The sequence below is a fragment of the Salvelinus fontinalis genome, chromosome 5, assembly GCF_029448725.1.
Source record: "Salvelinus fontinalis isolate EN_2023a chromosome 5, ASM2944872v1, whole genome shotgun sequence".
Taxonomy (NCBI): domain Eukaryota; kingdom Metazoa; phylum Chordata; class Actinopteri; order Salmoniformes; family Salmonidae; genus Salvelinus; species Salvelinus fontinalis.
In genome coordinates this window covers 11,905,026-11,927,669 of record NC_074669.1, presented here as the reverse complement: position 1 = coordinate 11,927,669, position 22,644 = coordinate 11,905,026, and the positions used below count along the sequence as shown (strand labels likewise).

The following is a 22,644-nucleotide window of genomic DNA, read 5'->3' as shown; positions in this document are numbered from 1 at the left end:
ATGATGATGGTATTCCTCACCTTTCAACTATTTTAAATGTGTTGAGTAAGTTGTTTACTACACACACTCCGGTCAGTTTATTTGGTACACCACCCCGTTCACAAAAATTGATCACTTCTACAGACAGTGAGTCACGTATCTTGTTATATAAAGCAGACAGGCATTGAGGCATTCAGTTACCATTTGTTGAATGGGTGAATCGAGTAACCTAAGCAACTTTGAGTGTGGTATGATCATTGGTGCCAGGCGCGCCGGATACAGTATCTCAGAAACGGCTGCCCTCCTGTGTTTTTCACACAGGACAGTGTCTAGGGTTTACGAGAATGGTGCAACAAACAAAAAACATCCAGTCAGTGGCAGTCCTGTGTGTGAGAGGTCAAAGGTGAATAGCAAGAATCATGCAAGCTAACAGGCAGACCACAACAGACAAATAACGGCGCAGTGGTATGCAGAACGACATCTCGGAATGCACAACTCATTGATCCATGTTGAGGATGGGCTACTGCAGCAGATGACCACACTGGGTTCTACTCCTATCAGCTAAAAACAAGAAGAAGCAACTTTAGTGGGCACGTGATCAACAGCACTGGACAATTGAAGAGTGGAATAACATTGCCTGGAACATGACAGCGAGTTCAGTTCACTTGAGTGGCCTGCGCAGTCCCTAGACCTCAACCCAATACAGCATCTTTGGGATGAGATGGAACGGGCTGTTTACAGCATGAATGTACTGCCGTCCAATCTGCAGCAACTGTGTGATGCCATTGTGTCAGCATGGACCAACATCCCTGTGGAATATTTCCGACACTTTATACAATGCCCCTAAGAAAGAATTTAGGAGGCAATGGGGGGTCCAACCCAGTACTAGATGGGTGTACCTTATAAACTGTCCAGTCAGTGACAAAGCTACTAACTACTATGTCCTGGAAGAGGTCCATGCAACAAACTAAAATGTTGAAAATATGCTGACACCTATTTTTCAGAGGTGGGACCAAATCACTATTATTAGAGTCACAAGCAAGTCACAAGGTCTGAGTCTCAAGTCGTGTCCCAAGTAGAACGGGTCATGTCTCCAGTCAAGTCCAAGTCGTGCATTCTAAGAGCAAGTCGAGTCAAGAGAAGTTTTTTTTACGTCTCAAGTAAAGTAAAATAAAAAAAGCTATACATACAAATCTGTCTATTTATTAAAGCTACCAGACAACCCTTTTCATTATTTTGTCTAACACATTTTGATATGTAAGAATTAAGTTTAATAACAAATTCCAAATGCAAGCTTCATAAATAATTGATAAATTTACCATAAGACCAGGCTAGGCCTATGCTAGTCATTGTTCATTGACGCTCCATTGCTGGTGAGCTTGTAAAGTAACCAGTTAATATTGTCACCAAACAATATTTGGAGCTGGATATTTATTTATGGAAATCTTCTCTCCCTACACTACCGGTCAAAAGTTTTAGTACACCTACTCATTCAAGGGTTTTCTTTATTTTTAATATTTTCTACATTGTAGAAGTGAAGACATCAAAACTATGAAATAACACAAATGGAATCATGTAGTAACCCAAAAAGTGTTAAACAAATCAAAACATATTTTATTTTATTAGATTCTTCAAATAGCCACACCTTGCCTTGATGCCAGCTTTGCACACTCTTGTCATTCTTTAAACCAGCTTCATGAGGTAGTCACCTGGAATGCATTTCAATTAACAGGTGTGCCTTCTTCAAAGTTAATTAGTGGAATTTCTTTCCTTAATGCGTTTGAGCCAATCAGTTGTGTTGTGACATGGTAGGGGGGTATACAGAATATAGTCCTATTTTGGTAAAAGACCAAGTCCATATTAAGGCAAGAACAGCTCAAATAAGAAAAGAGAAACGACAGTACATCGTTACTTTAAGACATGAAGGTCAGTCAATACGGAAAATTTCAAGAACTTTCAAAGTTTCTTCAAGTGCAGTTGCAAAAACCATCAAGCGCTATGATGAAACTGGCTCTCATGAAGACCGCCACAGGAATAGAAGACCCAGAGTTACCTCTGCTGCAGAGGATAAGTTCATTAGAACTCTACCAGGTGACTCTAACCAGGTGAAGCTGGTTGAGAGAATGCCAAGAGTGTACAAAGCTGTCATCAAGGCAAATGGTGGCTACTTGGAGAATCTCAAATATAAAATATTTGTTTAACACTTTTGGGGTTACTATGTAACAGTATAACTTTAGTGCGTCCCCTCGCCCATACCCGGGCACGAACCAGGGACCCTCTGCACACATCAACAACAGTCACCCACGAAGCATCGTTACCCATCGCTCCACAAAAGCCGCGGCCCTTGCAGAGCAAGGGGAAACACTACTTCTAGGTTTCAGAGCAAGTGGTGTAACTGATTGAAACGCTATTAGCGCGTACCCGCTAACTAGCTAGCCATTTCACATCCGTTACAACTACATGATTCCATATGTGTTATTTCATAGTTTTGATGTCTTCACTATTATTCTACAATGTAAAACATTTTTCAAATAAAGAAAAACCCTTGAACCCTCTTAAACTTTTGACCGGTAGTGTACAATTTGACGTTTGCTATACACCCGATCCTTTAGCTGTTCAGCAAATCAGCAATCTGTTCGCTAGCTCGGTGGTTCAAAGCTCGCGACCCCCCACGCATGCACATGCGCGCACACAGTCGCTTTGAACGGCCGCCTGCCCGCAGTATGCTAGTTGCCAACTTGGTAGCCCATTTCTTCCTCACAAATATCGTAATAAATTCGCCAGAATATGTTACATCTTCATACCATAATCTTGAAGGCAGTGCGATGTTACAGCTATCTTTAGACATATAGCCAGTAGCCACCCAAACTAGGCCTATCTGAAATATGAAAATGATAAATGAAATCGCCTGGTAGCCTGTTATTGTTCTGACGAAGATGCCTCTGAAATAGCTTTCTAAACTGTACTGTTTTTGCCAGGCAAACCCTGAGAGAATGAAGCAAGTGCTTTCTGGTCACTTATCTCTGGATATGCGCTCTAGCCTTTGCGTGCCAATGCTGATGACTGGTCATTGGTCAAACACAGACGATATGTTTTTGAGACAACAATCTAGTGCAATACCGTAGCCATATATTAGAAATCAGATCAAATGGACAAAGGTGTATATATAGAAAATATATATGAAACATATGTATTTTTCTCATTCTTCGCTAACTCGGCTGACCTGTTTGCTGATCCAATCAGAGGGCAGAGTGTGCGTTTCACTAGCTATTCTGTCGCACGTTTTTTTGTCAATGCTGCGGCTACTGTCTGGCTCGCGGAGGGTAGTCAACGGATACTCTGTGCCACAAAATGAGTGATAAAACGTTACAAAACCTGCCCAGACGATTTCAAGTCATCAGACTCAAGTCAAAGTCTCGAGGCTCCAAGTCAAGGCTCAAGTTATTTGATTTTCCATCAAGTCAAGTCTAAAGTTATCAAATGTGTGACTCGAGTCCACACCTATGCTATTTTCCAGAGAAGTAGTAAAACTCCAGAAACCACCTTCTTAGTGCCTCACTGCAGGAAAAAAAATCTCACCAGAAGAATGTCTCCTCCTGCAACACTTCCCAAACCCTCTTGCTTCCTTCATTCCTTCAAGTGTGTGTAGGCCTACTGTTTCAAGAGTAGGCCACTTTTCATGGTAGTTCCCAATGAAGTTCTGAGGATTATTCAATTGATCTTTACAAGCAACCAATAGCCTTATCTTGCAAAGATAACATTCTCACTCTACACAGGAATACTTTTTAATTGAAATCAACAAAATTATATTAATTTGAGTTAAACAGCAATTGACAAACTGAACAATAAGTGATTCACACATCGTTATTGTATTTGTATTATGGTATGTATTTAGAGTGATTCACATTCCACCTGATCTGGTAGTTAGAGAAACAATAGGGATACATTCCCCATGAAATGTAGGCCCAAATGAGGTCCAAAAAAAGATAACTAGATATTGGATGTATGTGTTCGATATTGCAGCGGACTTTAAAGGCGAGACTAATCTATAAATTACATTGCATCCTAAATAGAGCTTGCCAGCTAGTAGTTGTAAAACCCGGGGAAAAAAGTTACCTCTGGTTCGTTGAGCGATCCCTGTGGGGAAAATGAATGGAGAAAGAATAGGATTTTGGAATAAACGACGAAAATAAGGAGATCTTATATAATTTGTTCTATCAGATAATAGCAGTCAGTTAACATGACATTTATGAATGAATTATGAAGCCTTTATGTTGTTTATTATTACATACATTCTTCAAAATTCACAAAAAAATGACGTTAGCTGATGAAGATTATCTCATAGAGCAAAACGTATAAAATCTAAGCCTGTTTTTACCACAGACCTTATTTTCTGCGTTTATCCAAAAACCCAACAAAAACGCCATTCATTTTCCTCATATGCTTTGTCCAACGAACCATGGTGGAGTAAGTGCCTACAAAAATAATCCATTACTATTTCCGTCATTGTTCTATCTGTGCTATAACTAATCAATGTTATTTTTTGATCAATTGGTAAATCACAATTTACCCATGATACATCACGGGTTTTGATGCTCTCGAACACTCTCTGTAACATAGATCTGTTTGATAACAAAGTTCTCGGTTTCCACTATTTACCACAGCCACAAAGTCAAAATAGTCTATATCGTAAAAAATACACGAAAACAACCATTTGCTTTTTAATCTTAATTCAAGGCTATGGTTGTGCATAAGGTTAGCAGTGTGGTTATAAATTAACGTTTAAAATCATATTTTAAGAAGATAAATTGTAGAAATAGGCGGGGTTTATTATTTTGTGTTTGTGGTAACTAGTGACGATTAAAGTTCCCCCTGCTTTCCCATTGGAAGCTTTCCCCTTTCACTGTCATTTCCGGACGCGGCGAAACAGAAGGAAAAATATATATTGCACATCCAATGGAATGGATTAATAAATGCAGTAGCTAGCTAGCTGCTCGAAAGTAATAATTTCAACCACAAAACATATGTGATTATCAAAACGGGTATCCTGGACGCTTGGTTTTTTAAGTCTCGCTATATATTTGCATCAGTCCATAAATGACGGTCCTATCTGAGGAGACGGTGTTTCCAGGTCTGAATAGCTAAACTAGTTAGCTGGCTACACAATGCTAGCTAGTTAGCGGATACATTTCTGCTAACTAACATTAGATGGCCAGCCTTGATTTGGTATCTGGTTAATCCGAAAATTGTATCATTTTTAGCAGTGCCGGTGTGTTTACTTATTTCGTTGCAGTTTGAACGTGTTTTAAAGGCACGACTTAACGTTAACGCTTTGACTCCTTCTCTTGTAGGCTAGCTAGTAGAAGGTCAACATTGTTGAACCCTGCTAGTTACAGCTGACCACAGTGGGTGGGATAGACACTTCTCAGCAAACCGTCAGCTGCAGTTATGTGTAATGAGATATAAACAGAGTGGGTGTTTCAGCTATCCAGGTCCAGACAGTTGTTCATTAGTTAGTCATTAGCTAGCTAACTGAGAAAGTAACTATAACATTACCTGCTGGCTGAAGTTACTCAATTCTCTCCAACCATGATCAAGTTGATGCGCCCGAAAATACCTCAATAACAACAACCAATACTTGGAAATATGGATTTCACGTGGACTAAAGCCATACTTCAAAATCCCCCGATTCTACTTTCAAAATTACATTTTCAGACTACTGTCTTAGCTACTTTTTGATTTTTGCTGACAGGACAACTTTCCCTGTTTTGTTTTGGAGAGTATTGTTTTGACTTGGGATCTCTGGTATATTTTTGCATGGTAGTTAGTTTCTTTCTCAATAACAGGTAGGCCTGACTTCTAACATAAGATGTTCTGTTATTTTGTTATTGTTATTAACCATTGATGACAGATACAATTGTCAAGTCTTGTTCAGAACATTTTTAACTACAGTGGAATTTGTGAATCAAATTCCATTGAAGTACAGGATAACATACAATCACAGTGCTCATCTGTCTTTGCCCCCACAGAGTGGACAATGAATGGCCTATCTGTCAGTGAGCTATGCTGCCTGTTCTGCTGCCCCCCCTTTCCGAGCCGTATTGCTGCCAAGCTTGCCTTCCTGCCTCCTGAGCCTACATATTCCCTCCTCCCAGACCTAGAGGGGTCTGTAGCCCCGGGGACAGAAGGGACCGCAGGGCTGAGATCCAGAGCTAGTGGGGTACCTGGAGCTGCTGTAGGGGGTTCAGTCAGCACTGGTCCTGCAGAAGGAAAATGGAAGCTCCACCTGACAGAGCGAGCCGAGTTCCAGTATTCCCAGAGAGAACTGGATGCTACAGATGTGTTCCTTACCCGCTCCAGTCGTGGAAACAGAGTGGGATGCATGTACATCCGCTGTGCCCCCACTGCCAGGTTAGTCACACGTGTGTGTGTGTGTACACACCTTGGCTCATTGAGGCCCTATTGTTTCACCATGTGTCACACATCCTCTGATAAACTCACCCCCTGTTCCTCTTGTCTTGTTTTTGTTATGCCATTATTTTGCTTGTGTCCTATTTCTTTACTTCCTGTACTTGCTTCCTCGTTGTGTCAGGCTATCTCAATCCTGTTCTCTTCCTGCTTTCCTCATTCATTGTTCATGCCATCTTCTTTGACCTACCGATACCATTCTCCTTGTCCTTACCCCAATTCATGCTCTCATTTTTTGCCTGTGGTTTTGTAAGATGATATTGGTGAGTTGTGATAGTCTAATTTGTCTATTGGTGATTGATAGTCTGGTTTGCGGAGTTTATACATCATTATGTTTTCACATGGTATGGCTTCAGGTAGCCTACTTGTTGCTCCTGTTGATTTATTTCAGTAATCAGCTAAATTGATTGGCGAAGACATGGACTGGGTCCTGTTACTCTTGATGTAGTGCCAGCGTCACAAGTGAATGTAATATGGCACTCCTTGTTCAGGGTATTTTGAGTAAAAAGCCCAAGAGCAAAGCAATGACTTACTGTATGGGAGGGGCCAAGTCTCTTTAGGGAATAGAGAGTATCCAGTGGCTTTAGGGAGCACAGCTTGCATTCATGAATAGAAAGCACATGGCTGATGCTTGGGGAATAGCAACCCTATTATTCATGTAATACAGAACAAGTAAAAAGACAGGAGTTAAACTTAGTGAACTAGTCCTCTCTTCAGTCTGTGGCCATAACCAGTTTACCTTAATCAGCACATTCAAGTCCCATTCAAATCGGTAATTCCTGAGGTTTTAATGGGAATCTGCTGTTCACACAGTACAGGTCAGGGTAGGTAAAAAGACCAGGTACAGTCTATCTTGGTAACCTAGTTGTCTCTCTGTGGCCTCTCTCACCAGGTTCACAGTGCTGTTCTCTCACGGCAATGCGGTGGACCTTGGCCAGATGAGCAGCTTCTATATCGGCCTGGGAACGCGTATCAACTGCAATATCTTCTCCTACGACTACTCCGGCTACGGTGTCAGCACGGGCAAGCCTTCAGAGAAGAACCTCTACGCTGACATTGACGCCGCCTGGCAGGCCCTGCGCACACGGTACTTACGCAACGCACAGGGCTGGGCAGGCTGGGGCTCTATACATCATCATGTCAGGGAGGGACGGCTGTGTAGTCATTGGGAGATGTCACCTTACAGAGAGGGGGGGTGTAATGTCACACAATGACAGGCTCATGCAGCTAATGGACTGTCTCATTAGTTTGATGGGATGCTGTGTTATCAATGGCTGTCCTTGGATAGATGTTATGGAGCTACAGCTGGTGTTTATGTTAGGCGTGCCATGTTCACAGACATTTGTTACCCGTTACTCCTAGATCTATATGATAAAAGTATGTTGTCATTACATATTATCATAGTTTAGGCTTCATGGGAGTGATTTATGTTCAAAATGTTTTAGTGTTTGCTACTCCTAGCTTTTCCCTGACATACATGATTGTGTTTAATTCCTCTTTCTTCCTGGTTGTGATCAGATATGGCATCAGCCCAGAGAACATAATCCTGTACGGGCAGAGCATTGGCACCGTGCCCACGGTCGACCTGGCATCTCGGTATGAGTGTGCCGCTGTGGTGCTCCACTCCCCCCTCACCTCTGGCATGCGGGTGGCCTTCCCAGACACCAAGAAGACCTACTGCTTTGATGCTTTCCCCAAGTGAGTAACCTACAACACCTTCCTCATTATCTCTTTATCTTCAACTCTGACTGCTTGTCTGTCTGCCTTTTGGCATTTTCACATAATAGCACATGATGAGATTAGGATATAAGTGTAGAAATGGAAGTGGCAAAAGATTTGTCCAACTAAAAGAAGAACTGCAATCTCTCATTTATTTCATTATTCAGTCTCTCTCTCAATGGGGAAACAGTCTCATCACATTTGAGTCATAACTGAGTCATCTCTCACTCTGCATCAGATCATAAGCAGGTGTCGTAAACACTGACTCCTCCAGTCATTTTATCATATCATCACCCTTTATTATGTAAAGTGTGATGGTGTGGTATTTGAGTCATTAGAATCACATGTTTGTTCACTGAATAGGATTCCATTACAGTCCAGTACCAGGCAGTGCCAGTGTAGGAGTAGAGTAGATGATGGGGATGCCTCTGCTCTGTGGTGAAAGCCTCCAGTGTTCTGCTCCACCCCCGGGTGCCTGTTGCCTAGCTGGCTCTCCCCACTCTTCAGCCCACACTGACTCCCATACTCCAGGAGTAGGCAACTAGATTCAGCCGAGGACCGATGTGTCCAAGCGGATGGTCGGGGGCCGGAAAATTATGATAATTTGTACACTTGAACAAGTATTTGTAGGAATACAAAGTTTTTGCTGAGTTCCTTGTGATTTTAGTCTTTTTTGATAAACTAAAATCACTCGCAGGCTGGTTTTGGCCCGCAGGCCGCCTGTTTCCAACCCCTGCCATACGCCATCCGGTCCGTGGACTCCCAGTAATGTAATACTAGCTTGGTTCAGATCTGTATGTGCTTATAGCCAACCCACAGTTATGTGTGGGACAGAGGGAGGACTATGAGTACTCTCTTCCTTCTGAACTAGTTGATTGAGCTGAGCTGGGAGATGCATTTACATGCAGCAGTATTATGATCTAATTTATCTACTGTCTGTCCTGTTTGTTCCTCGACCTGTTAGGCAACAGTTGCTGGTTAGTGCTCACAGTTGCAGAGGGCAGGTTGCACTAACCGGCCATGCTAGAACAGACAGAAGTCTGTACAGCGCTTTCTGTCCACGGTTACCCTTTAAGAACATACTTACTTATAACAGTGTTGTTACACACATGGCAAGTGACTACCTTTGCTTCCCTAATCCCCAGTCTCTAACTCTGCTTCTCTCTCTGTCAGCATTGAGAAGGTGTCTAAGATCACGTCGCCGGTGCTGATCATCCACGGGACGGAGGACGAGGTGATCGACTTCTCCCATGGCCTGGCTCTGTTCGAGCGCTGTCCCAAGGCCGTGGAGCCACTCTGGGTGGAGGGGGCGGGACACAATGACATCGAACTGTACAGCCAGTACCTGGAGCGCCTGCGCCGCTTCATTGGCCAGGAGCTGGCCGCACAGCGCGCCTGATACCCCCATACCACCTGAGCCCCCAGTCCTCCTCTGGCTCCGTGCTGTTCCCCTGGTCAGAGTGGGTCAGTGAAAATGGGTGGCTCTGTCTGGGAGGAGGGGTGAAGTCTGGCCTCTCAGAATGAATAATCCTTCACCTTTTGGTCAACTTTGTCTGGATGCTCACAGCCCTGTCTTTTTGTTGTTTTCAATCTTTTCTGTCTCTGTCATTAATCCTGGTCAGGGATTCTCTAGTCCACCTCTCGCCCGGGGACAGTGCAAGAATGCAACCCAGACATGGAGGGCTCTCTACTGGTCTGTCTAAAGCGCCTCTCTCTTACCCCAGCCTAACACAACCTCAGATAGGTCAGGTGTTCCAAACATGTACTGTTTAACCTCTTCTGAGACATTTACACATGATTCAGCTTTAACTAACAACCCTAACATGGACAAATAATTGAGTGATGAATATTTGTCATTTTATCTTTTAACACATGACACTGAGCCACTACTTTACAAATCATGTGGTATTGACAGATTAGTATAACTGTCCTGTTTGAAAGCAGGTTTGTTGCGAATGTTTTGTGTGGAATCTTCTTAGCTCTCTCTCTCGTTTACAATTAAGATGTCATTTAATCATTTGTTTCAAAGACATATAAATCGGAAATTTTTATAATTATTAAGCATGGATTCATTTGAATCCAGAACGTGATTAGAGCAAAAAGTTGCAGAATTATTGCTTTGGCTGAAGTTCAAAATCTCAGCCAAATTAATTGTTTCAAAAGCATTCTTAAATTGCTTGGATATCTCTAAGGCAAGATTAATTTCTAGCTCGGCAACCGCTCTTATGTTTTTAGCACGGCAACCGCTCTTATGTTTCTAGCTCAGCAACCCCTCTTATGTTTCTAGCTCGGCAACCACTCTTATGTTTCTAGCTCAGCAACCCCTCTTATGTTTCTAGCTCAGCAACCCCTCTTATGTTTCTAGCACGGCAACCACTCTTATGTTTCTAGCACGGCAACCACTCTTATGTTTCTAGCTCAGCAACCACTCTTATGTTTCTAGCACGGCAACCACTCTTATGTTTCTAGCTCAGCAACCACTCTTATGTTTCTAGCTCAGCAACCCCTCTTATGTTTCTAGCACGGCAACCACTCTTATGTTTCTAGCTCAGCAACCCCTCTTATGTTTCTAGCTCAGCAACCCCTCTTATGTTTCTAGCACGGCAACCACTCTTATGTTTCTAGCTCAGCAACCCCTCTTATGTTTCTAGCTCAGCAACCCCTCTTATGTTTCTAGCACGGCAACCACTCTTATGTTTCTAGCTCAGCAACCACTCTTATGTTTCTAGCTCAGCAACCCCTCTTATGTTTCTAGCACGGCAACCGCTCTTATGTTTCACGCACTGAACTAAATTCACCTCTTACTGGGTTTCTGTCTGAAATGGTGGTTCCACATCCAGCTTCAGATGTTTTCAAAGGCTTTTTTCTAAGTGATTTACAGAGTTGTACAAAGAATTTCACTTTAGGTATTTCTAAATCGGGGAGTTTATTTCATACCTCCAAAAACACTAAATCATTGTGAATCACTAAGATGTTGCCAGTAATGGCCATTCACATAGTAAATTGGGTCGGGTCAGATGAGACTAAGCTGAATGGAGTATTAACTGAACTTGCTGCTAAAGATTAGGATAAAATGGATTGAGAAGGGTCAAACTCTCCACATCCATTAATGCAGCTTAGTTTGATGGGAAATTGAACAGTCATACATGTTTCAATAATATTTTTTACGCTGTACAGTAGAGTGGCGCCAATGATGTACAGTACACACTGCTGGTCCCATATGACATTTGAATACACTTATTCAGCCATGTCATGTTACATGTGTGATTAGTTTCTTGTTTACTTCATTTTAGGGTAAATAACACTTCATTATAACTTTAGTAGAGCTATGGAATAGGATGTGCTCTATTTTGTTATTGACCAGGTTTATTTTCCCTTTTCAACTCCAACTAGCCCTTTTCACTCACTTCGTCCTGTTGCCACACTATTTCAGACAGACTTGGGATTCCACCATTTCTGTCCGTCTGTGTGTGAAAGTTGACTTGAACGAATGCCCAACTTCTCTGGCATATGGGGTCTACCACCACAAGATAGTGGAGATCCTTGAGTTGGGTTTTGGGGGAGTCAGGATAACATGTACATAGCAACCAAAGTTTAACAGGAAATGTTCTGTCTTGAACAAAGCGTGCCTGCTTTTCTAATGGTATGTTCATCAGAACCAAAGAAAAAGTCCATCACATCACCCATAGTACATGGGTTTCTTATCAGTCACTGCATACAGTTAGGGAACAAAAGTGAGTTTACTCCCTATGATGGACTATTGTATCGAGAATACAAGCAATACAACTGATTTCTGTGTCTGGGTGGCCTGAGAGAGGAGCATGTGTCTGTGGGAGGTAGGGTTGCATAATTCTGGGAACATTCAAGAAATTCACTTATTTTCCCGAAATCCCAGTTGGAGGGTTCCTGGACACAGGAGGGAATAAGCAGGACTCGAGTCATCCAACCAGGACTTATGGAAAACAGGGGAATTTAAATCAAATCTAATTTTATTTGTCACATACACATGGTTAGCAGATGTTAATGCGAGTGTAGCGAAATGCTTGTGCTTCTAGTTCCGACAATGCAGTAATAACCAACGAGTAATCTAACCTAACAATTCCACAACTACTACCTTATACACACAAGTGTAAAAGGATAAAGAATATGTACCTAAAGATATATGAATGAGTGATGGTACAGAATGGCATAGGCAAGATGCAGTAGATGGTATCGAGTACAGTATATACATATGAGATGAGTAATGTAGGGTATGTAAACATAAAAGTGCATAGTTTAAAGTGGCTAGTGATACATGTATTACATAAAGATGGCAATTTATTGAAAGTTCACAGAATTTTGCAACCCTAGTGGGAGGTGACGGACTGACTGTACTTCGAGTGTGAGACGAGTTCCAGACAGACACATTCAGAGCTTTTGTTTGAAGAAACTAAGTTATGGAAATTAATTTTTGTATTCAAATGTAATGTGCTTTCAAAAAGTATTCAGACCCCTTGACTTTTTCTAAATTTTGTTAGGTTACAGCCTTATTCTAAAGTTGATTAAATTGTATTTTTTCCCTCATCAAGCTACACATAATACCCCATAATGACAAAGCAAAAACAGGTAAATATAACATTTACAAAAGTATTCAGACCATTTACACAGTACTTTGTTGAAGCACCTTTTGCAGCGATTACAACCTCGAGTCTTCTTGGGTATGACGCTACAAGCTTGGCACACCTGTATTTGGGGAGTTTCTATCATTCTTCTTTGCAGATTCTCTCAAGCTGTCAGGTTGGATGGGGAGCGTTGCTGCAAAGCTATTTTCAGGTCTCTCCAGAGATGTTTGATCGGGTTAAAGTCTGGGCTCTGGCTGGGCCACTCAAGGACATTCAGAGACTTGTCCCGAAGCCACTCCTTCATTGTCTTGGTTGTGTGCTTAGGGTCGTGGTCCTGTTGGAAGGTGAACCTTCACCCCAGTCTGAGGTCCTGAGTGCTCTGGAGCAGGTTTTCATCAAGGATCTCTGTACTTTGCTCTGTTAATCTTTTCCTCGATCTTGACTAGTCTCCCAGTCCCTGCCTCTGAAAAACATCCACACAGCAAGATACTGCCACCACCATGCTTCACTGTAGGGATGGTGCCAGGTCTCCTCCAGATGTGACACTTGGCATTCAGGCCAAAATGTTCAATCTTGGTTTCATCAGACCAGAGAATCTTGTTTCTCATGGTCTGAGAGTCTTTAGGTGGCTCATGACAAATTCCAAGCTGTCTGTCATGTGCCTTTTACTGAGGAGTGGCTTCTGTCTTGCCACTCTGCCATAAAGGCCTGATTGGTGGAGTCCTGCAGAGATGGTTGTCCTTCTGGAAGGTTCTCATCTCCACAGAGGAACTATGGAGCTCTGTCAGAGTGACCATCGGGTTCTTGGTCACCTCCCTGACCAAGGCCCTTCTACCCCGATTGCTTAGTTTGGCCGGGCGGCCAGCTCTAGGAAGAGTCTTGGTGGTTCCAAACTTCTTCCATTTAAGAATGATGGAGGCCACTGTGTTCTTGGGGATCTTCAATGCTGCATAAATGTTTTGGTACCCTTTCCCAGATCTGTGCCTCGACACAATCCTGTCTCGGAGCTCTACGGACAATTCCTTCGACCTCATGGCTTGGTTTATGCGCTGACATGCACTGTCAACTCTGAGACCTTATATAGAAAGATGTGTGCCTTTCCAAATCATGTCCAATCAATTGAATTTACCACAGGTGGACTCCAATCAAGTTGTAGAAACATCTGAAGGATGATCAATAGAAACAGGATGCACCGGAGCTCAATTTCGAGTCTCATAGCAAAGGGTCTGAATACTTATTTACATAAGGTATCTGTTTTTTATTTGTAATACATTTACACACATTTAGAAAAAACTGTTTTTGCTTTGTCATTATGGTGTATTGTGTTTAGATTGCTGAGGATTTCTATCTATTTAATCCATTTTAGAATAAGGCTGTAACGTAACAAAATGTGGAAAAAGTCAATGGGTCTGAATATTTCCGAAGGCACTGTATGTGCTATCTCTATGGATAAGTTTTGGGGGTGAGTATTTGGATCCAAGGTGATGATGGGTTGGTGTGTTATTCTATCCAGTTATGCATTGTTTATTATTTACAACTTTGTTATATTACGTTATAGAAATGTTTTATCTTTATTCCAAAAATAAAAACAAACATGAATTGATAAAATAAACCTTCTGTGTCTTTTGTGATTCCTATTATGTTTCTCCCATTGATATAGAACTGCTCTCTGTAAATTATGTTTAAGTCAACTCTATTCACCATTTTCCCATTGATTCACTTTTGGCATGCTATAAAGAAAGAGTAGCATAAGTGTTGGAAAAGGCCTCAGAGGGCTAGTCTACCAGCTGCTATACGGCTCCTAACCAACTGTGCTATTTTGTTAGTTTTTTAACATTGTAACTCATTTTGTATTTTGTTGCTGCTATCGTCTCTTATGACCGAAAAGAGCTTCTGGACATCAGAACAGCGATTACTCACCTTGAACTGGACGAAGATTTTTTATTTAATGATTCTGACGCAAAGGATATACTGCTTTGTCAAGTTGAGGCCCAAATCCCTGTCATCAGCATGAGGAAAAGGGGGAGGAGGGCGGGGGTGCCTTGTAAGAATTTGCCAATGAGTAGGTAAACCACCACTTCCCTCTGTATTATTGGCTAATGTAAAATCATTGGAAAACAAACTGGACGATCTACGATTAAGACTATCCTACCAACGGAACATTAAACTAATTTGCTGCACCCTCGACAACTACTGTGATTATTGTTATTTGACCATGCTGGTCATTTATGAACATTTGAACATCTTGGCCATGTTCTGTCTCCACCCGGCACAGCCAGAAGAGGACTGGCCACCCCTCATAGCCTGGTTCCTCTCTAGGTTTCTTCCTAGGTTTTGGCCTTTCTAGGGAGTTTTTCCTAGCCACCGTGCTTCTACATCTGCATTGCTTGTTGTTTGGGGTTTTAGGCTGAGTTTCTGTACAGCACTTTGAGATATCAGCTGATGTACGAAGGGCTATATAAATAAATTTGATTTGATTAATATCAAATGTTTCACCAAGATGTGGTTGAACGACGACACAGGTCATATAGAGCTGGCTGGCTTCTCCATGCATCAGCAGGACAGAGCAGCTATGTCTGGTAAGACGAGGGGTGGGGGTGTGTGTCTATTTGTCAATATCTGCTGGTGCGCGATGTCTAATATTAAAGAAGTCTTGAGTTATTGCTTCGCTTGAGGTAGAATACCTCATGATAAGCTGTAGACCAGACTATCTACCAATAGAGTTCTCATCTGTATTATTCGTAGCCGTCTAATTACCACCACAGAACGATGCTGGCACTAAGACCGCACTTAACGAGCTGTATAAGGCCATTAGCGAACAAGAAAATGCTCATCCAGAAGCGGCGCTCCTAGTGGCCGGGGACTTTAATGCAGGCAAACAAATCCGTTTTAACCTAATTTCTACCAGCATGTCACATGTGCAACCAGAGAAAGAAAAAAATTTAGACCACCTTTACTCCATACACAGACGCATACATAGATCTCCCTCGCCCTCCATTTTGCAAATCTGACCATAATTCTATCCTCCTGATTCCTGCTAACAAGCAAAAACTAAAGCAGGAAGTACCACTGACTCGCTCAATACGGAAGTGGTCAGATTATGCGGATGCTATGCTACAGGACTGTTTTGCTAGCAACGACTGGAATATGTTCCCTGGATTCATCCAATGGCATTGAGGAGTATATTGTTTCACCAACAAGTGCATCGACGACGTAGTCCCCACAGTGACCATATGTACATTTCCCAAACAGAAGCCATGGATTACAAGCAACATCTGCAAAGAGTGGGACACTAATCTGGACACTTATATGAAATCCCGCTATGACATCAAACAGGCAAAGCTTCAATATAGGACTAAGATTAAATCCTACTACACCGACTCTGACGCTCGTCGGATGTGGCAGGGTATGAAAGATATTACGGACTACAAAGTAAAACCCAGCCGCGAGCTGCCTAGTGTCGCGAGCCTACCAGACGAGCGAAATGCCTGTTATGCTCGCTTCGAGGCAAGCAACACTGAAGCATGCATGAGAGCACCGCCTGTTCCGGATGACTGCGATCACGCTCTCCGTAGCCTTTAAACAGGTCAATATTCACAAAGCCGCTAGGCCAGACGGACTACCAGGACGTGTACTCAAAGCATGCGCGGACAAACTGGAAAGTGTCTTCACTGACATTTTCAACCTCTCCCTGACCGAGTCTGTAATACATACATGTTTCAAACAGACCACCATAGTCCCTGTGCCCAAGAAAGTGAAGGTAACCTGCCTAAATGATTACCGCACTCACATCGGTACCCATGAAGTGCTTTGAAAGGCTGGTCATGGCTCACATCAACACCATCATGCCGTAAACCCTAGAGCCACTCCAATTTGCATACCGCTCCAACAGATCCACAGATGACGCAATCTCAATCGCACTCCACACTGCACTTTCCCACCTGGACAAAAGGAACACCTGTGAGAATGCTGTTCATTGACTACAGATCAGCATTCAACACCATAGCTCATCACTAAGCTAAGGACCCTGGGACTAAACACCTCCCTCTGCAACTGGATCCTGGACTTCCTGACGGACCACCCCCAGGTAGTAAGAGTACGCAACAACACATCTGCCACGCTGATCCTCAACACTGGGGCCCCTCAGGGGTGCGTGCTTTGTCCCCTCCTGTACTCCCTGTTCAACTACGACTGTGTGGCCAAGCACAACACTAACACCATTATTAAGTTTGCTGACAACATAACAGTGGTAGGCCTGATCACAGAGAACGATGAGACAGCCTATAGGGAGAAGGTAAGAGACCTGGCAGTGTGGTGCCAGTGTACCGGATGTGAAATGGCTAGCTAGTTAGCGGGTACGCGCTAGTAGCATTTCAATCAGTTACGTCACTTGCTCAGAGACTTAAGTAGTGTTGCCCCTTGCTCTGCAAGGGCCGCGGCCTTTGTGGAGCGATGGGTAACGATGCTTCGTGGGCAACCGTTGTTGATGTGTGCAGAGGTTCCCTGGTTCGCGCCCGTGTCGGGGCGAGGGGACGGTTTAAAGTTATACTGTTACATTGATGCTGTTGACCCGGATCACTGGTTGCTGCGGAAAAGGAGGAGGTTGAAAGGGGGGTGAGTGTAACGGATGTGAAATGGCTAGCTAGTTAGCGGGTACGCGCTAGTAGCATTTCAATCAGTTACGTCACTTGCTCAGAGACTTAAGTAGTGTTGCCCCTTGCTCTGCAAGGGCCGCGGCCTTTGTGGAGCGATGGGTAACGATGCTTCGTGGGCAACCGTTGTTGATGTGTGCAGAGGTTCCCTGGTTCGCGCCCGTGTCGGGGCGAGGGGACGGTTTAAAGTTATACTGTTACATTGATGCTGTTGACCCGGATCACTGGTTGCTGCGGAAAAGGAGGAGGTTGAAAGGGGGGTGAGTGTAACGGATGTGAAATGGCTAGCTAGTTAGCGGGTACGCGCTAGTAGCATTTCAATCAGTTACGTCACTTGCTCAGAGACTTAAGTAGTGTTGCCCCTTGCTCTGCAAGGGCCGCGGCCTTTGTGGAGCGATGGGTAACGATGCTTCGTGGGCAACCGTTGTTGATGTGTGCAGAGGTTCCCTGGTTCGCGCCCGTGTCGGGGCGAGGGGACGGTTTAAAGTTATACTGTTACATTGATGCTGTTGACCCGGATCACTGGTTGCTGCGGAAAAGGAGGAGGTTGAAAGGGGGGTGAGTGTAACGGATGTGAAATGGCTAGCTAGTTAGCGGGTACGCGCTAGTAGCATTTCAATCAGTTACGTCACTTGCTCAGAGACTTAAGTAGTGTTGCCCCTTGCTCTGCAAGGGCCGCGGCCTTTGTGGAGCGATGGGTAACGATGCTTCGTGGGCAACCGTTGTTGATGTGTGCAGAGGTTCCCTGGTTCGCGCCCGTGTCGGGGCGAGGGGACGACGTAAAGTTACATCTGTTACACCAGGACAACAACTTCTCCCTCAATGTGAGCAAGACAAAGGAGCGGATCGAGGACTAGGAAAAGGAGGGCCGAACAGGCCCCCATTAACATCGACAGGGCTGAAGTGGAGCAGGTCGAGAGTGTCAATTTCCTTGGTGACCACATCACCAACGAACTATTATGGTCCAAACACACTGTTAAGCGAATTATGTTCTCAATGTTCATAAACTGAACTTCAATTAACTACTCAATCTGCAACCCAGAATTTGTAAGATACTGGTTGAAATGAAAACAGACAGAGGCCCAGTCTACAATAGTCAAATGTTTATTCACAAGAGCGCTCTAAAGTCAAGAATACAAAGATCCATTTTATAGCTGCGCACATACTTCCACACAAACATTAGATATCCTACGCACATACATACACACTAACATTAGGAGAGCTACCTTCTTCTCTACAATTCTCACTACAGTTTCTCACTACCCAGCTAACAGTTCCAGTCCCCCCCAGATAAAGGAAAACTGGTGGCGTGGTCCCTGTCCTATCTTATCTTCCCAGAGTTATAGCAGGGTCGGTTCAACCATAGTTTAATTGTTTCTAGGTGTTTTCTTAAGCATACACACATTTCTCTCTCTCCCAGTCTAACCTAGTTGGACTTATGTTTAATACTTTTAATTACTCCTTATCCATGCTACATAACCTCTAATCCCTAATGGTTAAGTTTCCGGGTAGAATTATTTAATCATTTATATTTAAACCTTATAAACTCTTTTATCACACACCAAGAAAGTCGTGAAGAGGGCACGACAACACCTTTCCCCCTCAGGAGACTGAAAAGATTTGGCATAGGTCCCGAGATCCTCAAAAAGTTGTACAACTGCACCATTGAGAGCACCCTGACCGGTTGCATTACTAGGCGGTGTCAGAGGAAGGCCCAAAAAATGGTCAAAGACTCAAGTCACCCAAGTCATAGACTGTTCTCTTTGCTACCCCACGGTAAGTGGTACCGGAGCCCCAAGTCCAAGACCAAAAGGCTCTTTAACAGCTTCTACCCCAAGCCATAAGACTGCTGAACAATTAATCAAATGGCCACGCGGACTATTTACATTGACCCCCCCACCGCTGCTACTCGCAGTTTACTATCTATGCATAGTCACTTCACAAATTACTTTGACGAACCTGTACCCCCGCACATTAGCTCGGTACCGGTACCACCTCTATATAGCCTCATTATTGTTAAGTAACTTTTTTTCACTTTAGTTTATTTAGTAAATATTTGATTAACTCTTTCTTGAACTGCATTGTTGGTTAAAGGCTTGTAAGTAAGTATTTCACAGTAATGTCTACACCTGTTGTATTCCGCGCATGTGACAAATAACATTTGATTTGATTTGACCAGAGAAGAGGGAATGGTAATTGGGGAGCTCAACAGATGTGCTTAGCTATTATCTATGACAAAAATATTCAAATGATTGGTCTGTTTTCATTATACAAATGTTAGTCTCACCAACCTCTCTTCATAGAGCAGAGGTATGTGGCAGGGTCTACAGTCAATCACGGATTACAAAAAGAAAACCAGCCCCGTCGCGGACCAGGATGTCTTGCTCCCAGACAGACTAAATAACTTTTTTGCTCGCTTTGAGGACAATACAGTGCCACTGACATGGCCCGCTACCAAAACCTGCGGGCTCTCCTTCACTGCAGCCGAGGTGAGTAAAACATTTAAACGCGTTAACCCTCGCAAGGCTGCAGGCCCAGACGGCATTCCCAGCCGCGTCCTCAGAGCATGCGCAGACCAGCTGGCTGGTGTGTTTAAGGACATATTCAATCAATCCTTATCCCAGTCTGCTGTTCGCACATGCTTCAAGAGGGCCACCATTGTTCCTGTTCCCAAGAAAGCTAAGGTAACTGAGCTAAACGACTACCGCCCTGTAGCACTCACTTCCGTCATCATGAAGTGCTTTGAGAGACTAGTCAAGGACCATATCACCTCCACCCTACCTGACACCCTAGACCCACTCCAATTTGCTTACCAACCCAATAGGTCCACAGACGACGCAATCGCAACCACACTGCCCTAACCCATCTGGACAAGAGGAATACTTATGTGAGAATGCTGTTCATCGACTACAGCTCAGCATTTAACACCATAGTACCCTCCAAACTCGTCATCAAGCTCGAGACCCTGGGTCTCGACCCCGCCCTGTGCAGCTGGGTCCTGGACTTCCTGACGGGCCGCCCCCAGGTGGTGAGGGTAGGTAACAACATCTCCACCCCGCTGATCCTCAACACTGGGGCCCCACAAGGGTGCGTTCTGAGCCCTCTCCTGTACTCCCTGTTCACCCACGACTGCGTGGCCATGCACGCCTCCAACTCAATCATCAAGTTTGCGGACGACACTACAGTGGTAGGCTTGATTACCAACAACGACGAGACAGCCTACAGGGAGGAGGTGAGGGCCCTCAGAGTGTGGTGTCAGGAAAATAACCTCACACTCAACGTCAACAAAACAAAGGAGATGATTGTGGACTTCAGGAAACAGCAGAGGGAGCACCCCCCTATCCACATCGACGGGACAGTAGTGGAGAAGGTGGAAAGTTTTAAGTTCCCCGGTGTACACATCACGGACAAACTGAATTGGTCCACCCACACAGACAGCGTTGTGAAGAAGGCGCAGCAGCGCCTCTTCAACCCCTGGAGGCTAAAGAAATCCGTCTTGTCACCAAAAGCACTCACAAACTTCTACAGATGCACAATCGAGAGCATCCTGTCGGGCTGTATCACCGTCTGGTACGGCAACTGCTCCGCCCACAACCGTAAGGCTCTCCAGAGGGTAGTGAGGTCTGCACAACGCATCACCGGGGGCAAACTACCTGCCCTCCAGGACACCTACACCACCCGATGTCACAGGAAGGCCATAATGATCATCAAGGACAACAACCACCCGAGGCACTGCCTGTTCACCCCGCTATCATCCAGAAGGCGAGGTCAGTACAGGTGCATCAAAGCAGGGACCGAGAGACTGAAAAACAGCTTCTATCTCAAGGCCATCAGGCTGCCAACATACTGACTCAACTCCAGCCACTTTAATAATGGGAATTGATGGAAAATATGTATCACTAGCCACTTTAAACAATGCCACTTAATATAATGTTTACATACCCTACATTACTCATCTCATATGTATATGTATATACTGTACTCTATATCATCTACTGCATCTTGCCATCTTTATGTAATACATGTATCAGTAGCCACTTTAAACTATGTCACTTTATGTTTACATACCCTACATTACTCATCTCATATGTATAGACTGTACATTATACCATCTACTGCATCTTGCCTATGCCGTTCTGTACCATCACTCATTCATATATCTTTAGGTACATATTCTTTATCCCTTTACACTTGTGTGTATAAGGTAGTAGTTGTGGAATTGTTAGGTTAGATTACTTGTTGGTTATTACTGCATTGTCGGAACTAGAAGCACAAGCATTTCGCTATACTCGCATTAACATCTGCTAACCATGTGTATGTGACAAATAAAATGTGATTTGATTTGATTTAGAGCAGGAAGATGAGTAGGGGGATGTAGCACTGCCAGATGGATCGTAAGCCCTGCTCCACCTCCACCCCAAACACACAAGTGTCTCCCAACTCTTCCTCAATGGGCTGCATAAATGAGCACAGTCTCTCTCACACAAATGCTCTTATGTATTGGCACTGGGATTAAGGCAGATGCAACAACACTCCCCTTCTGTCAGGCTGTAGTGTACAGCACAATAGGAAATTGGAGCAGAGTGACTGTAGCAGCACGATCACATCCACTGTCACCCATGCATCCATGTTAATTTAAACACGCAGCTAGTAGGTTTCAAATTGAAGTTGAGAAACATCCCACTCTGTTCTTGCAGCCCATGTCAGATGCGTAATTATGTTACCCCATACAGTGGGCGTGCGTGCCTTTTACCGTCTCCAGAGTGACACTGTACGTTGGTGGACCTGAGAATTTGCGTATGCCAGCTGGTAAGTGACACGGACTATCGCACTCTCCAGTTGTTAAAAATAAGCGACATGTTTGATAGCTGTGTCAGTGTCTTAGGTAAATTATCTCACCTGAAGTCGCATATAAGGACACGCACAGGTATGTGCGTAGTTTAGCACTTAGCTTACCATCCTCCAAAGAATGTACAGTATATTATATTGACAAGATATTCCAGTGACCGTGCTCACAATGGAAATACATGTCCTCGAAGATGGGAGGAGGCGAGATCAGGTGGGACAATTCTTGCCAATAAGAGGGCAGATAGAGGACAAATCTTTGGATCTATGCAATTAAAGCGTTTGTGACCTCATTGGCGGTGCCATCAAGGCTATCTCCGTTTTAAAGTAGCAAATTTTCTTCTTCATTTGCTGATTGCTCCCAACCAATAGGAATCCCC

At 43.7% G+C, this 22,644-nt stretch overlaps 1 protein-coding gene across 1 annotated transcript; it reads left to right on the top strand.

Moving 5' to 3' along the window:
- The first annotated feature begins 4,866 nt into the window (after positions 1 to 4,866).
- On the top strand, positions 4,867 to 14,379 carry LOC129855115 (alpha/beta hydrolase domain-containing protein 17A-like). The gene is made up of 5 exons (XM_055922452.1): positions 4,867 to 5,825; positions 6,009 to 6,390; positions 7,340 to 7,534; positions 7,966 to 8,145; positions 9,340 to 14,379. Exons 2-5 carry the CDS (start codon positions 6,017 to 6,019, stop codon positions 9,563 to 9,565), a joined length of 975 nt encoding a protein of 324 aa, XP_055778427.1. The 5' UTR covers positions 4,867 to 5,825; positions 6,009 to 6,016; the 3' UTR covers positions 9,566 to 14,379.
- Positions 14,380 to 22,644: the final 8,265 nt, after the last annotated feature.

Excerpts from the sequence above, each read along its gene's own strand:
- LOC129855115 (XM_055922452.1), top strand. The coding sequence starts at position 6,017 with ATGAATGGCCTATCTGTCAGTGAGCTATGCTGCCTGTTCTGCTGCCCC. Across the intron at positions 6,391-7,339 it reads CGCTGTGCCCCCACTGCCAG|GTTCACAGTGCTGTTCTCTC; the intron begins GTTAGTCACACG and ends CTCTCTCACCAG. Across the intron at positions 7,535-7,965 it reads TGGCAGGCCCTGCGCACACG|ATATGGCATCAGCCCAGAGA; the intron begins GTACTTACGCAA and ends GGTTGTGATCAG.